Source organism: Cynoglossus semilaevis, chromosome 12, assembly GCF_000523025.1.
Source record: "Cynoglossus semilaevis isolate Cse_v1.0 chromosome 12, Cse_v1.0, whole genome shotgun sequence".
NCBI lineage: Eukaryota > Metazoa > Chordata > Actinopteri > Pleuronectiformes > Cynoglossidae > Cynoglossus > Cynoglossus semilaevis.
Window position 1 is genome coordinate 3284038 of NC_024318.1, and position 15266 is coordinate 3299303.

General features: G+C 40.0%; 3 protein-coding genes across 4 annotated transcripts; 2 read left to right on the forward strand and 1 right to left on the reverse strand.

Annotated features, from left to right (window-relative positions):
* Nucleotides 1-1147: 1147 nt before the first annotated feature.
* On the reverse strand, nt 1148-2959 carry mrpl57 (mitochondrial ribosomal protein L57). 2 transcript variants are annotated; one of them, XM_025061120.1, is made up of 3 exons: nt 2800-2959; nt 2170-2224; nt 1148-1610 (listed from the first exon to the last, which is right to left on the reverse strand). In XM_025061120.1, the coding sequence occupies exon 3, from the start codon at nt 1594-1596 to the stop codon at nt 1285-1287; it is 312 nt and encodes a 103-aa protein (XP_024916888.1). In that variant the 5' UTR covers nt 1597-1610; nt 2170-2224; nt 2800-2959; the 3' UTR covers nt 1148-1284. The 2 variants fall into 2 exon arrangements, with proteins under 2 accessions (XP_024916888.1, XP_008319712.1); XM_008321490.3 differs by lacking the exon at nt 2170-2224 and having other exon boundaries at nt 2800-2958.
* Nucleotides 2960-3788: 829 nt separating this feature from the next.
* Nucleotides 3789-8716, forward strand: LOC103387006 (cytochrome P450 3A40-like). Its single transcript, XM_008321492.3, has 13 exons — nt 3789-3926; nt 4120-4213; nt 4326-4378; nt 4588-4687; nt 4796-4909; nt 5420-5505; nt 5592-5734; nt 5818-5942; nt 6312-6396; nt 6527-6687; nt 6922-7148; nt 7651-7813; nt 8388-8716. Exons 1-13 carry the CDS (start codon nt 3856-3858, stop codon nt 8463-8465), a joined length of 1500 nt encoding a protein of 499 aa, XP_008319714.1. The 5' UTR covers nt 3789-3855; the 3' UTR covers nt 8466-8716.
* Nucleotides 8717-9840: 1124 nt separating this feature from the next.
* On the forward strand, nt 9841-15191 carry LOC103387007 (cytochrome P450 3A27-like). The gene is made up of 13 exons (XM_008321494.3): nt 9841-10000; nt 10153-10246; nt 10467-10519; nt 11053-11152; nt 11604-11717; nt 12454-12539; nt 12738-12880; nt 13148-13272; nt 13417-13501; nt 13749-13909; nt 13992-14218; nt 14386-14548; nt 14639-15191. Exons 1-13 carry the CDS (start codon nt 9930-9932, stop codon nt 14711-14713), a joined length of 1497 nt encoding a protein of 498 aa, XP_008319716.1. The 5' UTR covers nt 9841-9929; the 3' UTR covers nt 14714-15191.
* Nucleotides 15192-15266: the final 75 nt, after the last annotated feature.

Consider the following 15266-nt stretch of genomic DNA (forward strand, 5'->3'; position numbering starts at 1 on the left):
ATGTTGTGTGTGTGTGTGTGTCCGTAAGAGGGAGAAAGTGTGGATGTGGAGGTGCAGGAGCACACCGTCTGCCTGCTCTTCTCCTCTCCTCTCAGCAGCTATCTCCTCCTCCTCCTATTGGTGATGCTGTTGGCGCCTCTCTCCACGCACCTCCTCACCAACATCATCATCCAGCAGAGGAAAACAGGGGCTGGACTCAGCAGTAACAGGCGGAGGAGACGGAGGGGGACGGAGGGGGATGAGGAGACGAAGGGGTTGCTCCTTCTGACGCTTCCCCACATTCTGACCTGCAGCGACACCTGCTGGGTAACGAGTTTGTTAGGATGCCACGTAAATAAAATTTTCTTGTTCTTTGAAAAGATGGACTGAATTCCTGTCTAAACTTCAGGTTGGCCATAAATGCATTAAAGTTAGCTAACAGTTAGGCTAAGAGATGGGTAGATTTGGCTAAAAGAGGTCTGAGAAAACCACTGAAAGCATTGGCAAAAGAATATTTTAAAATATACAAAGTGCCTCAAAAAACATTTTAAAAAATACACAAAAATCAGAATGGCATATTTAACAAAATATACATTAAAAAACATCATAAAGTCAGAAGATAGCTTAAAAGGAGGCTAAAAAATGCTAAGGAATTGTAAGAAATAAAACAAAAAAAATTGGCTGCAAAAGAGATAAAAGCAGTCCAAAAAATAATAAAAAAGTAAGAAAAATGTTATATATATATTATTGATGTAAGAATTCAGAAAGCTTTGAATAAAACAATAATAAAAATGTTATTTATATATATATAATATTGATGTAAGAATTCAGAAAGCTTTGTACTTAGTGTGTTTTTTTGTGTGTGTTTATTCAGAGTGATAGCTGTGCTGTCTGAAATTCAAATGTTATGATAAGGCAGTCTGTTATCAGCTGTCATAAATGACTCCTGAAATAAAAATGAGTTTAACACGGGGTCAAACTCGTGGTGACATCACAGAGTCATTACACCATCTTAACCTCCACCTGCCATCACAGACTTTACACCAGTGACTGAGTGTGAACTCACAGGGACAACGAGTTGTCAAGAATCCAGGAATGAAGCGAAACAAGGTCCAGGAAACCTTTTTCATGACACTTTTTCATTACACTTTTTTATTATTATTATAATAAACAATAATTACACTTTTTTATTATTATTATAATACAACACAGATCCTGACAAATCAAACAGGCCTCGTTTGAGAAGCCGACGTGTATCGGGACATTACCACAAGAACGTCTCCGAATGTCACTCCACAGTCAACACTAACTGGACCACGACTTGGTGATCCTGAGGTGACTCAGATGATCTGTCCAGTTCTTGTGCTCGGGAAAGTTGCAGAAACCAGCCTCTTTGATCTTCTTCCAGTTCTCTGCTCTACGCTCCGCCGCGTGGCGGTGCTCCTGCTCCTCGGTCATGTACGGGCGGCTGATCCAGTACTCGTTCTCGGCCTCTATCTCCAGACGCTGCAGCGTGTTGCGTTTCATCTGCCACGTGATGTTCCGCGGTCGTCTATATTTTCCAATCCACTGTTTGCCAGGTATTCCTTTCCGCAGCAGCGCCAGCGTCAGGAACATGGTGGCAGAGTTTCCTTTGTAAGAGAAAAATAATAATAATAATAATAATAATAATAATAAAACATTGATATTGTGAAGTATTGGCTGATGGCGAGCTTACCCTGCTATACTTTCTAGACTTTTCAGGGCTAACATTGTTTTTTCAAACTTTGATTCAAAATTATTAATCAAAAAATGTTAATTTAGTAAAACTATGCCCATCCTTACCACTAGGTAATTTCTTGGTCAACGTTTAGCTATCTCTAAATATCGTGTATTAAATGGTGTTTTGCCATTTTTTGTCACCATCTGGACCATGTTTGGACTTGTCTGTTTTACAGTCTTGTCCCTACATACTCCTGAGCTCATCCATTATCTCATCCTCCACACTCCAGTGAAGTGTCGTTGACCTATTTTCAACCCAATAAACTGTGATTCACCGGACATTACCCACTGATAATGTGACACTTTGACACATTTGCTCAACTTTACTGCAACTGTAGTTTCACCATAAACATATGAACAGCTACAGTGTGTACCATTTTAAGCAATGAAAGAGAAACTTAACAATGAGACAGACAGTTGTGTACAAACCCTAGTGTTCCTGAATGAGCGCTGACTCTTCTTCGACTTAAGCTGTTCCTTTTCCCTATTTTTTTTAAATAAAGGTTAAATAATAAACAGCTATGAAACATTAAAATACCTCTGCATATATATGTTATTATATATATTTATATAAATACACAAATATATACAGTATATATGACAAAGTATTTAAAATGTTGTCGTTTTCCTATCAAAATGTTCAACTCTCATTCATTCATCATAAACATGTTGTCCGTAATAGTAATAACATTAATAATACATTTGTTCTCATATATATATTTCAGAGTCTCAATAATGTTTACATGTGGATACGGATATTAAATAGTGTCGGTATATTAATGTTTTAGCTATAAGCTAAAGCTTTGGCTCACAAAAGACATGGTAACACGTGTGTGTTTAAATGCTGAACCACTAAACGTAATCGGCGGTGTTAGACTGAATCGTTTGGGATTATTTTTAATATAAAAACACTAGTTCATCTTTAAATTATAACGAGACAGTGTCTGTAGAGAACTACATAAAGCTAGCTTAGCTCTAGCCTCGTGCTATCGATCAAGGGCATGAGAACAAATGCACTTCTCTATTCAAAATAAAGCAACAAAACACACTTTTATTTACCTTTCCTCCTTCCACTGACAGTAGAAAGTATCTTTACAAAATCTTAATTAAAAAAATAACAAAAAACCGTTACGGAAACACAAATGTAGTTTAAATTGTGTTGCATGAGAGTACGTCGACAGCAGTACTTCCGGGTTACGTCCAAAGACAGAGAAAGTTGAAATAGCTTCCGGTGACACGTTAACTATAACTAAAACGTAATCATTAAGTTTTATGTTTATCTATAAAACTAATTAGGCAAAACTAGCGGTTATGTTTATCGTAATTGGACCAGATAATTACTTTTGTGGTTTGAATTATCTGTGTTTCATTCATGTCGTCTATTTACGGAAACAGTTATTTACTATTAATTACAGCTTTGTGAAGATACAGTTTGTCAACACAATCACATTAAGACAAAATGCGTTATTTAAAAAAACAACAAGAGTTTTAAAGAATACAAGTTGACATCATGTGAATTACAGCTTTATTGAGCAATACGAATCTGGTCAGATAACAACGTTCCTCAATATTATGACATCAGCTAATTTTCCTGGTTTACACAATGTTACAGTCACTCTGCCCTTCTGTAAATGGTTCTCAGAAAAATAAGATCAACAAAACAATACACTTTGGTGTGCTCACATTAAGGAATATATTTTTATACATTATTAACATAAACATTTTCCTTCAAATATGTGATTTTAACCTAATACAATTCCCAGTCCCAGATGGTTTGAAGCATCTACACATTATTTTCTGACCACATTCACTGTTATGTTTCAGTTTTTGAAGTGTTACTCAATTTCTACACAGAAAAAGTAATCATTTTTTGTTCTTAATTTTAAATACATCAAATGAATGAATATGTACTGCTAAGAAATTAAAACATCCCATTTGTTCAAACTCTCAAACACAATCATTCAAATGTAAAGACATTCTTATAATCTAAGTGGGAGGTGTCATTTCTCTCCACCCCCGGCTCCAGATTCCTCCCACTCTACGTGCTTTGTTTTTCCCCATACTTCCTGTTGGCTCACACAGTCTGAGGAGAAGTGCAGGCTCTCCACAGCCAACATGTTTGACTTCTCGTTGTTTTCAGTTGTTACCTGGATATTGTTGGTTCTTTTTTTCACCCTGTTCCTATTGTAAGTTGACGTTTCTTCTCCTCCTCCCTCTCTCTCCCTCCTTCCCCTCAACTTTCAGATTTCAAATGTCAGATTAGTCAGATTAGTCCACTGAAGGTTCAAGAGGAAAGAAAGACACCGCAGCACTCACAGTGGTGTGGTGTTGCAATAGTTTTACCAAACTTGCATTCCTTTTTCTTTTCTTCTCTTACAGATACGGCATTTTGCCATATAGTGTTTTCAAAAACCTAGGAATACCAGGACCCAGACCTTTCCCTTTTGTGGGAACGCTGCTTCACTTCAGAAAGGTATGAACCAACAACATCGTCCAATTTTTAAAAGTATCCTGACTTCTTTTTTTGTGTGAGTTTCGTTGGTCTCAACACTTGATAATTCATGTCCTGAACACTTCCCTTACAGGGGATTAGTGTCTTTGACAGGGAATGTCATGAAAAATATGGAGATATCTGGGGGTAAGTGGCTTCATTTTTAAAGATTGTGTCAGAAGTCTTTAATTGGACCAAAATATCTTTTAATGTTTAATGAGATCAATATAAGCCTATTATTAGTAGTAATAGAAGTGATCAAATTTAGTCAATACCTGGTCTTAATTTGTGTAAATTTTTAAAAATATAACAAGGTTTACAAATTTGACTAATTCTTCATCATCTTTTTGTACAAGGTTGTACGATGGGCGGAGGCCAAACTTGATGGTGACAGACCCAGAGATGATAAAGACGGTGTTGGTGAAGGAATGTTACTCCATCTTCACCAACCGCAGGGTAAAAAACAAAATGTCCTGGTTTTGCTGTCCATGAAAATGTTTAAATGAAAATATATCTTCATGTGTGTGTAATATTTAACAGCTTCCTTGTGTGAACTGTTAACAGGAAGCCTTTGGGGAGGGGCTTCTTGACGACGCCATCACAGTAGTTAAGGACGACAGGTGGAGGCGAATCCGCAACACTTTGTCTCCATGTTTTACCAGTGGGAGATTAAAACAGGTGGGATTTTCGCTCCGACACAGGACTGGGAATTTAAGAGTTCAATTCAGGTAGCGGCAAATAAAGCTAAAGTTGATCAAGAACTATAAATAAAAAGTCACGTTAGGCAGAAATACAGAAAACTAGCTGAATAGTTAGCCACACTGTAACAAAGAAGCTAGTGGCAAAGATATTATTAAAGCACAAAGAAAGGTGTTCTAATAGATGACAAAAAGTTAGCGAAGAAGAAGCGAAACAGTTAGTTGCAAAGTTAACAAAAATATTGCAGCAATTTTGACCAAAACAAAAATAAAACGCCCTTAAATATTTCCCTAAATTTAAACAGTTAGCTGCAAAGTTAACAAAAATATTGTAGCAATTTTGGCCAAAAAAAAAAAACGCCCTTAAATATTTCCCTAAATTATCTTTCAAAATGTTTAAACAAACCTTTGTTAAAAATATTTTTTTTAATAAAATACATTTCACTAAAGGACCACGTTAATCTTTGGGTTGTACTTTTTTTTCTTTAAGGTTTATCCTATCGTGGCTCGCTACTCAGATCGACTGGTTGAGAACTTGGGAAAGCTGAAAGAAGGCGAATCTGTTGACGTTAAACAGTGAGTTCTACTGACCTGGAAACTGTAACATTTCATTATGATTTTTTAAAAAAACAGAACTTTTCCTTTTCGTTTCTCTGCCACAGATTATTCGCTCCCTACAGTCTGGACGTGGTGACCAGCACTTCCTTTGGTGTTGAAGCAGATTCCCAGAACAGACCGGACGACCCAATGATTGTTCATCTGAAAAAAATTATAAAGATAAACTTCTTTGCCATATTCATTCTAAGTGAGTTCTCCATCCATTTCTGTGATTCATTTTTAGACACTTTTAACAGCTTTTTTGTTGTTGTTGTTAATTGTTTTTGTCAGTGGTGTGTCCCTTCGTTAGTCGTCTGCTGAAACGCCTGAACTACGACGTAATGCCCACACACAGCATTGACTATTTCTACAACATTATAAAAAAGTTTAAAAAAGACCACATGGAGGACGAGACGGTAAGTCCCTGAGTTATCTTACTGTTCTGATAAAACAATATTCTCATTTATAAACTTGGAAAACGCATGCCACATTTCCAAAAAGTGTGGGTGCGCAAGCTGCCACTAGGGGGTGTGCAAGATAAAAACTGTGATGTCGGTTTGGAGTGCTTTATTTTTAAGGGGGATTAAACAATATTGTCATTTATAAACTTGATGATAGCATTTTTAAGTATTTTATTTTTAGGTGGGATTTTTCTTTTTAAAGATAAATTAATCAATCAATCAATAAATCCAGGCTATATATGTGTGTGTTTGTGTGTGTGTGTGTGTATACAGTACAGCTGTCCTAGCAGATATTTAGCTATGAATGCTGTTGTGTTTCCCCAGAGTCGTGGCGACTTCCTGCAGTTGATGATTCAGAACGAGATTCCAGAGTCGGAGATTGAAAATGAACAAGAGCAGCCGAGCAAAGGTCAACACAGGGATATTTTACCACATTCTTAACAAATCGACTCAGTTAGTAGTCAAGAACAGTTGTCAATAATCGTCAATTAAGTCTGAAATTGGTAATTATTGAAAATTTAAGTCTTTTGTCGTTGCAGGTTTGACGGAGCACGAGATCCTCACTCAGGCCATAATCTTTATATTCGGTGGCTACGAGACCACCAGTGTGACGCTGACGTTCATCTTGTACTCTCTGGCCACCAACCCGGAGGCAATGCACAAGTTGCAGCAAGAAATTGACGAGAGCCTGGAGAGAGACGTAAGACTGTACATGACACATTCAGGTTCCACTGACTCAAAGTGGCCAAACCCCTGGTTCATGTTATGTCGTTGAGAATCAGTTTTTTTAACAACAGCTCCTGTTCTCGTGTATTAAACTCTGTTGAAGCTCAGCTTATGTACAATTTCCTGTTTCCCAGACCACCACTGTTCTGGCCCAGCTTAGTTCCCTTTAATAATCAGGCTGTTGTCTGTCTGATTGGTCGATCCTCAGGCCCCCGTCCCATATGACGCCCTGAATCACCTGCAGTACCTGGACCTGGTCATTTTGGAGTCCATGCGTTTGCATCCCACCGCTCCTCGGCTGGAGAGGGTGTGCAAAAAAACTGTCCAGGTCCACGGCATCACTATCCCCGAGGGAACCATCGTTGGGATTCCCACACACCTGTTGCACAAAGATCCACGATTCTGGAGCTCACCTGAACTTTTCAGACCTGAGAGGTAATCTCCGATATTCAAGTTTTGCTGATATCAACCAATACCGATAAAGCAGTGTTTCTCAATTGCGATATCCGATAGGCCGATATTGTCTAAACACTTAATTTCCGATTCCAATATCAACCGATACCGATAAAGCAGTGTTTCTCAATTGTTTTCCGCCAAGCCCCCCCTAGAGGACAGAAGTTTCCCCTGTATAATTATTATGATTCTTAAAATTAAAGATTCATAAAATGAGCTGCAATGCTGCCATCTAGTGACATTCATTGGTTTTTCTGGACACACGTAACCATTTAGAGACAACTGGGCGGGTCTAGAAAAGCGGTCTGTAACGATTGGCTGGTTGAAGAGCCACGTTCAGCTGTTCAACCTCTTAATATTTGTGGAAAATATTTTTTCAAGCAAAAAAACAAAAACATTCTTGACTAAAAAAACCCAACGTTAATATTTGTGTTTTTTCTCTCTCCGTGTGTGTGTGTGTGTGTGTGTGTGTGTGTGTGTGTAGGTTCAGTAAAGACAGCGATGAGGAGGTGAACCCATACGCCTACATTCCGTTTGGCCTGGGACCTCGTAACTGCATCGGGATGCGCTTCGCGGTCCTGGTGATGAAGATGGTCCTGGTCCGACTCCTGCAGAGTTACACCGTGGAGACCTGTAAAGACACCATGGTGAGAGACCGACTGTAAGGCGTGGACCACCACACGAAGAGGAGGTCTTACAGTTTTAGACCAGTTTACAAAGATAACATTAAAATACTTCAACATAGAGATAAACACATCATCTGCATAAAGGTTTCCTCCCACCACCAAAACGTCTGGTTTAGGAGTTCGGCTGATTGGAAACTCTAAATGGACATGAATAAAAGTGTAAATAAGCTCTATACGGCCCCTTGTGGTGGACTGGGGAACTGTTCAGGGTCTCACCCCTCGACTGCTGGGATTGGCCGTGGCTACCCCACCACATGGATGGTCGGACAAAATGAAGTGTCTCTAATGTGGAATGTTTGGAAGGGGCACCTGGGGAGTTATTCCTTACATACTGCCACCCAGTGGGCTTTATTGTCTTTACATTTAAATCAGTGTAATAATATACAAAAATTACATTTTGAAAACTCTCAACAGGATGCCATGATTATATGCCATATCCATATCAGTCCGTATCTTATTTACAGTCCATGGTCAAATTCAGCGTCTAACGCTGCCTCTCGTCCCTGATCTGATGTCGTTTTTCTTCTTCCTCCAGATTCCTCTGGAGTTGAACTGGATGCAGCAGCCGAGTTCACCGATCAAACTCAAGTTTGTCCCCAGACGCCTGTCGTAATCAAACGAACGTTGTGCCACAGCGTAACACCTGTAACACCTGTGACGCCTGTATCTGACTGTTAATCAGCAATAATCCTCAGAGTATTATCTCATATGAATAAACAGTAAAAACATTTTTAAATGATTCTTCTTGCAATATTTACAGGAACAAGTTAAATGAAGTTAAATTTCTTTTTTTTTTAAGTACAATGTAACAAATGAATACAGTAGTTTATGTTTTTACAAACTGAAATAAAATAATAAATAAGTTATGGTTGTTGGTTTTATTTCTGCTTTGATACAATGTTGTCTGCACAAACATTTTTATATTTTAAAAAATGTCAAAGTGTCATGCAGGGAACAGGGAACAGAAGCAACTGTGAATGTGAATTTATAGTAAAACCCTGACATAAATTTAATACATTTAAAAAAAAACATAGCTAAGAAATACTAATTGTTAAAAACAGGATTTATAAGGCTTTAAATTCTGGTAAAAAATATAAATATATATAATGAATTAAGATGAAGGCTATGGGAAAAATAATAAATTTTATTTGCAGTACTGAAAAGTGATGAAATATTATTTCTCTCTTTATTTATTATTTCTTTTTCTTGGCTAACTTTTCTAAATAAAATGAACATTTTTTCTGGTCATGTCTACATGGATTATCACCAATTTTATGGATTAGATTAGATTAGAATATTTTGATCTTTTTTTTCATCCCAAAGTTTCCCTCTTTTCCACCTGCGTTTTTTTTTCTCCTTGTGGTATTATGTCACAAGTTTAGTTACTTAAACCAATTCTGGTCACAAGGCAAGTATCACTACTGCTGTTAACATTTGACTATTTTGATGTCATTTCCTCCAAATTCTCTCTTTGTCTCTGGTGACTAACCATTAGCAATCTTTTAGCTTCTCTTAGTTCATTCTTAGCTAACTTTAGCCTCGTCTGCTACTGTCAGTCAGGAGTTGCCATCCTTTGACAATCCACTTCATATACGGCCAAAATTTGGTTAAGGATATAAAATCTAGTCAACTATTGGTTTTGTTTTAGCCAGGAGTTGCCATCCTTTGACAATCCTCTTCATATACGGCCAAAATTTGTTTAATGATATAAAATCTAGTCAACTATTGGTTTCACTTTTAGTCTAATAAATTACTCATAACTTCCTTATAATTCTATGACGTAAAATTCAACACCCGCCCTGCTCTTTAGAGTTAAATATAACTTTGTTGCTTTTTTTTTTCCGTCAAGGTATGTTTATAAGAAAGATAAAAAGAAAGAATGAAACTTCTCCCTCGCCTGGGGGCGGTGGGGGAGGAGAGGGAAGAGAGTGGGGAGGGGGCGTACAGTTGAGTATGTAAATGTTGTTGTGTAAATGCTGCCAGAGGTATTCACTCTCTGAGAAACTATGCGGCAGCCTTGAACACTTCCTCATTTCTCAGACAGTGTGTGTGGAGCTCTGAACCGGGACAGTCAGAAATGTTCGTCTTCCCATTCTTCTCTGCAGCCACCTGGACTCTGGTGGCTCTGTTCTCCAGCCTCTGCTACCTGTGAGTACTTCACTGCCTGCTTCACCTCCCGTCTGACACTTTAATGTCACTCACACTCTGTTATGACACCTGCACACGGCGTATCACATTACAAGACACTTTTCTTTTTTTTTCTCTCCTTTTTTTTAATCAACAACAAAAAAACAAAACAGGTACAGCATCTGGCCTTATAGGTTCTTCAAACGTCTGGGGATCCCAGGACCGAGACCTCGGCCGTTTATTGGAACTCTTCACTACTTTAAAAAGGTACAGTCGAGGAATAAACTGCCTCCTTAATTGGCTGATTGGGGCTTGGTGTTTGACTGGATGGTTTTTCCTTTTTTTTGTCAGTGTTCTCATCATGTTTCCATGATGACAGTGAAGTCTTGGTTGACTCACTCAGCCGTGTCACTCCTCGACATGTCTCATCTTGTGTCTGACGATGACATTCGTTTGTAATCTGACGTATCTGGTTTGCTTTGTTCAGGGGATTTATAGGTTCCACCGCGAGAGCCAAGCCCAGTACGGGGACATGTGGGGGTGAGTCGCTGCTCCCACCGTACATTTGATGTGGTTTGTTGTTTAACAGCAAACTGTGATGGAATCATTATGGCATTAAAGGTGCTATTCTTTGCAGATGACGTGAATATTTTCAGTAGAATTCTGGATAAATATCGTTTAGAGTTCGACTTGTATGTTTTTTTTTTCGCCTCTGAAATGAGAAAATGATCAAATTTGAAAATGTAAATGATCATAGATTAAAATAAAACAGAAAGTTACAAGTTACAGGGACAGGTTACTTCATGATGATGTCGTAAAAAGGACTTTTTGTTTTGTCATCACGCATCATCCAAGACTCTGTACTTACATATACAAGTGATGTTGCACTAAAAACAAAGATAAACACATTTTTAATTTGAATTAATTTAATTGAATTAATCGTTCAGGAGCTCAGTCTTAATCAAAAAGGTGTTGAATTCATTGGAAAAACACTCATTCCCGCTCCTGTCTCCATAAATGTAAACACCATAAAAACCAATCTTTACTTCATGACTGTACTGTGGTCCCTGCAGGTTGTACGACGCCCGGTCACCAGTGTTGATGGTGGCCGACCCTAAGATCATCGAGACGGTGATGGTGAAGGAGTGCTACTCCAGCTTCACCAACCGCAGGGTGAGAGTTGAACTGGGATCTGGTGAAACCCTGCTGTGTCGGAGGAGGATGCAGACGGGAATTTGCATATTTTTGCTTGTGCAGCTTCCATTGAAACAGCAGGGAAATTCAGAAAGAGGAAAAGGAAAAAGTAGAACAAAAAATAAAGGAGACGGTGTCAGAGGAACGGAGAGCTGAGCCGAGCCAAGGTGGAAACAACAAGGAAGAGAAAAGGGGGGGTGAGGAGGTGAGGAGGTGAGGAGGTGAGGAGGTGAGGAGGTGAGGAGGTGAGGAGGTGAGGGAAGGGTTAGCGGTTAGATGTCAGGTCAGTGATATAAAAGATGTTGAGGAGGGAAGGTTTCGACAGATGATAGTGAGCTCTGCTATGACCATAAGATGATGGAAAAAATATAACAATAAATTTCAATAAATAGAGAATGAAAGATGAACTGAATGAATTTCTCCCCTGCAGGACCACCCTGCAGCCGGACCCCTGGCCGACGCCATCACCCTGGTCAAAGACGACACTTGGAAGCGGATTCGTCGCACTTTGACTCCGTGTTTCACCAGCGAACGACTAGAGCAGGTCCTGACCTCATTGCTTTATCTGACTCCTGTCAGTCATTACCACTTCCTGTTTCCTGTGTGTGCTCGTGTCTGATACTGACCCGGCCGTGGGTGGAGGTGTGGCAATAACAGTGCAGAAGTTCAAAGTCCAGTTTGTCGGGGACTCTTTGCATATTAAACTATTTTGGGTCGTCGTCATATGAGGAAGTCAACGTTTCAGACAAGGAGTCGACAATTCACTCCTTTTTTGGACATTTTTCTTAGGTCCCCATGAGTGGCAGGGTATTTTGAGGATCAAGATGTGGTTCGGGGTTAGGATTAGAATTAGGGTCAGGGTATAGATTAGATCTATTCATAGGGTGGTGAGGGATTATTCTAGATTAATCACGATTAATTGAGACTTCGACACGTTGAGAAATCAGTTTTTCTGTCAGTCCCGGAACATTGAGTGTGTGTTAGAGCAGCAACCATTGACTGGATGGTGGGATTATTGGATGTACACTGGTCGTTAAAAATAGTTTTTAGGTTCAGAACCTTATCTGTGGACGCTCCACTGTCACACTGGTCTCCACCCACTCCACCCATCTTCACTTCTTTTGTTCACTGCCTTTTGCTCTGATGGAAATCTGCAGGAAAGACTTTTGTTGGAGCAGAGTCTTTAGAGAATTTCTCTTCCTCGTCGCCATAGTAACCAAATCTTCACCATTAAAAAAAAAAAAAAGCCAACCTGACACCAGCCCTTTTGTTTGTTCCAGCTGTTTCCCTCGGTGGCGCCGTACGCCGACCGACTTCTGAAAAAACTTGAAGGAGTCGCAGAGGACGAGGCCGTTGATGTCAAACAGTACGGGATTTTTGTTTCTCTTTTTTGTTTCTCGTATTAAATCATGTGACGTGGCCTGAGAGTGAGAGCGGTCAGGGTTGGCGCTCAGGTTCACCACTGGGAGCAGCGTGAATGTGGGTGAACGGGAACTGGTAACAGTATCCGGCTTCAGTGAACAAACTGAACGAGTTCTTTTGTCTTCTCTTCGTCCTGTGACAGGTTTGTGGCTCCGTTCAGTCTGGATGTCGTGACCAGCGCTTCTTTTGGTATCGAGGCTAACGCCCTGAACGACCCCCACGACCCCATGAATGTTCATCTGGAGAAGATCGTGAACTTCAAAGTCTGGCCTTTCCTGCTGCTCAGTATGTCCCTGCAGGTCCAGCACTGACACTGCAGCCCACAAACAAATATTTTCAAACAATTGTCAATTAATAAATATAACAAAAACAGCAAAAGGAAGTAGCAAGAGCTACATTTTAGTTGGATATAAAGAAAAAAGATAGCATCAAATCAAGCTAAAAACTAAATTGTAAAAATCATCCAAATGTCACTAAACTTTGTCCCTCGTGTGCGTCGACCTTCACTCACGTCCACCGTTACAGCACCAACATTTTTGTCTCTCTTTCCAGAGATTTTTCCTTTCATCGGCTTCCTGTTCAAACTTCTGAAACTTGACGTGCTTCCAATGAAGAGTTTGGATTATTTTTACGACACCATCCAGAGGTTGAAGGACCAGCGCAGTACAGACGACTCTGTGAGTACTTCACACTGGACCTGTGAAACAGTGTCAGTAGTGGAACTGTCTGGAGTTAGTTCCAACCCCGATGAATGACATCATAGTTTGACCCCATGTCAGTCACATTAACAGGTTGATGCTGACTGTTCTGTGTTGCACCAGAGTGGAGTCGACTTCCTGCAGGTGATGATCCAGAGCCAAATTCCAGAGACGGAGATAAAGAGAGAACAGGATCAGCCCAGTGAAGGTGCACTTCTCATTCATGTGACGAAGCTCTGGTCCATCTGTTTGTCATTCTTAGATTTCAGATTTCAGATATTTGCGTCTAGTCTCCACTAGAGGGAGACAAATACGCGTGTTAAAATCCGTAATTGTTTTTATTTGTCCTCTTGTCTTACAACTGTTGGTCCTGTGACTGTCTGACCTTTGACCTTTTTTGTCCTCTCGTCTGTTGCTCCTGTGACTGTCTGACCTTTGACCTTTTGGTTTTGTAGGTCTGACTGAACACGAGATTCTGTCCCAGGCTTTTATTTTCATCTACGGAGGCTACGAGACCACCAGTGTCACCCTCACCAACACCCTGTACAACCTGGCCACCAACCCTGCCGTGATGAACAAACTGCAGCGAGAAATCGACGGCAGTCTGCCCGCAGATGTAGAGAGCGCATTGTCATTTCATTATGTTTTTTTCCTACAACGTGTTCTCAGAACTGACCCTGACTGTTCTCCGACTCTAGTCACCGGTTCCATACGAGGCCCTGCTCCGTCTTCAGTACCTGGACCAGGTTATCTGCGAGTCCCTGCGCCTGATGCCTCCGTTACCTCACCTCGAGAGAGTGTGTAAAAAAAACCTCCAAATCAACGGCGTCACCATCCCCAGAGGAACTCCGGTTGTGGTTCCTGTTAACGTTTTACACCACGATCCGCGTTTTTGGACCAAACCGGGGCTGTTCAGACCTGAGAGGTAAAAAGACACCGTTCTGTGGTAGTCGAGGGACATCTGACTTTTCTTTTTCATTTTTAAAGACTTGGACATGTTGATCACTTTTAAATTAAAACAGTCAAATGCGATTCACGACAACTGATGTCAGAGCATGAAGGTAATTTTTTTTTCTTGTTCTCGTGTGTGAGGTTTGATAAGGACAGTGATGAAGAGGTGAACCCGTACGCCTACATGCCGTTCGGCCTCGGTCCTCGCAACTGCATCGGGCTGAGCTACGCGGTGCTGGTGGTGAAGATGGTTCTGGTCCGTCTCCTGCAGCGGTACAACGTGGAGCCGTGCTCAGAAACCATGGTGGGATTCACACCAGCAGCACACGCCTACCAGGCTGTCAATCATCAATCAACTCACTCGTGACATATCTCATGTTTTTCCTCCCGTCAGATTCCTCTGGAGTTTAACTGGAAGGCTCAGCCGCTGCGACCAATCAAACTCAGGTTTGTTCCCAGACGGCGTTAGTTTCCTGAAGAAACGGCGTTCAACATCCTGCCGAACCAGTCACGTTTATTACATTTTGTCATTTTTTTTGCCCAACAGTTTGTGTAACTGAAATCAACAGCAAAGTATTTTTTTAAAGTTGAATGTTGTTTTTTTATGTTTAATTTGATGAGTTTTGATTGTAATTTCGAGTTTACTTGAATTTAAGTATTTTTTCGGGTTTTTTATTTCAAATGTGTGATGTGTGTCCTTTTACCTTTGTGTTTAATAAAAAGAACGCCGCGCTTTGAACTCGTGCATTTAGTAATTGTCTCCCTCTAGCGGAGGACACAGGTAAGACATCTGCAATGTACGTACTTGCAAACATTTTGTTTCTTGTTCCTGGTATCTGGTAAAACTGAAGAAATGAGGTAATCAATTATAATATAAATGAGATAATCAGGTTTTTATTTTTTTAATAAATTTCAAACAAGTACAAATTAAGACTTGGATAAAAAAATCACAATATAACACCAGCAGTCTTATGCTTCTTTATGATTTGTGTCTGTCAGTGCATCATCAGAAGTGAAATTGT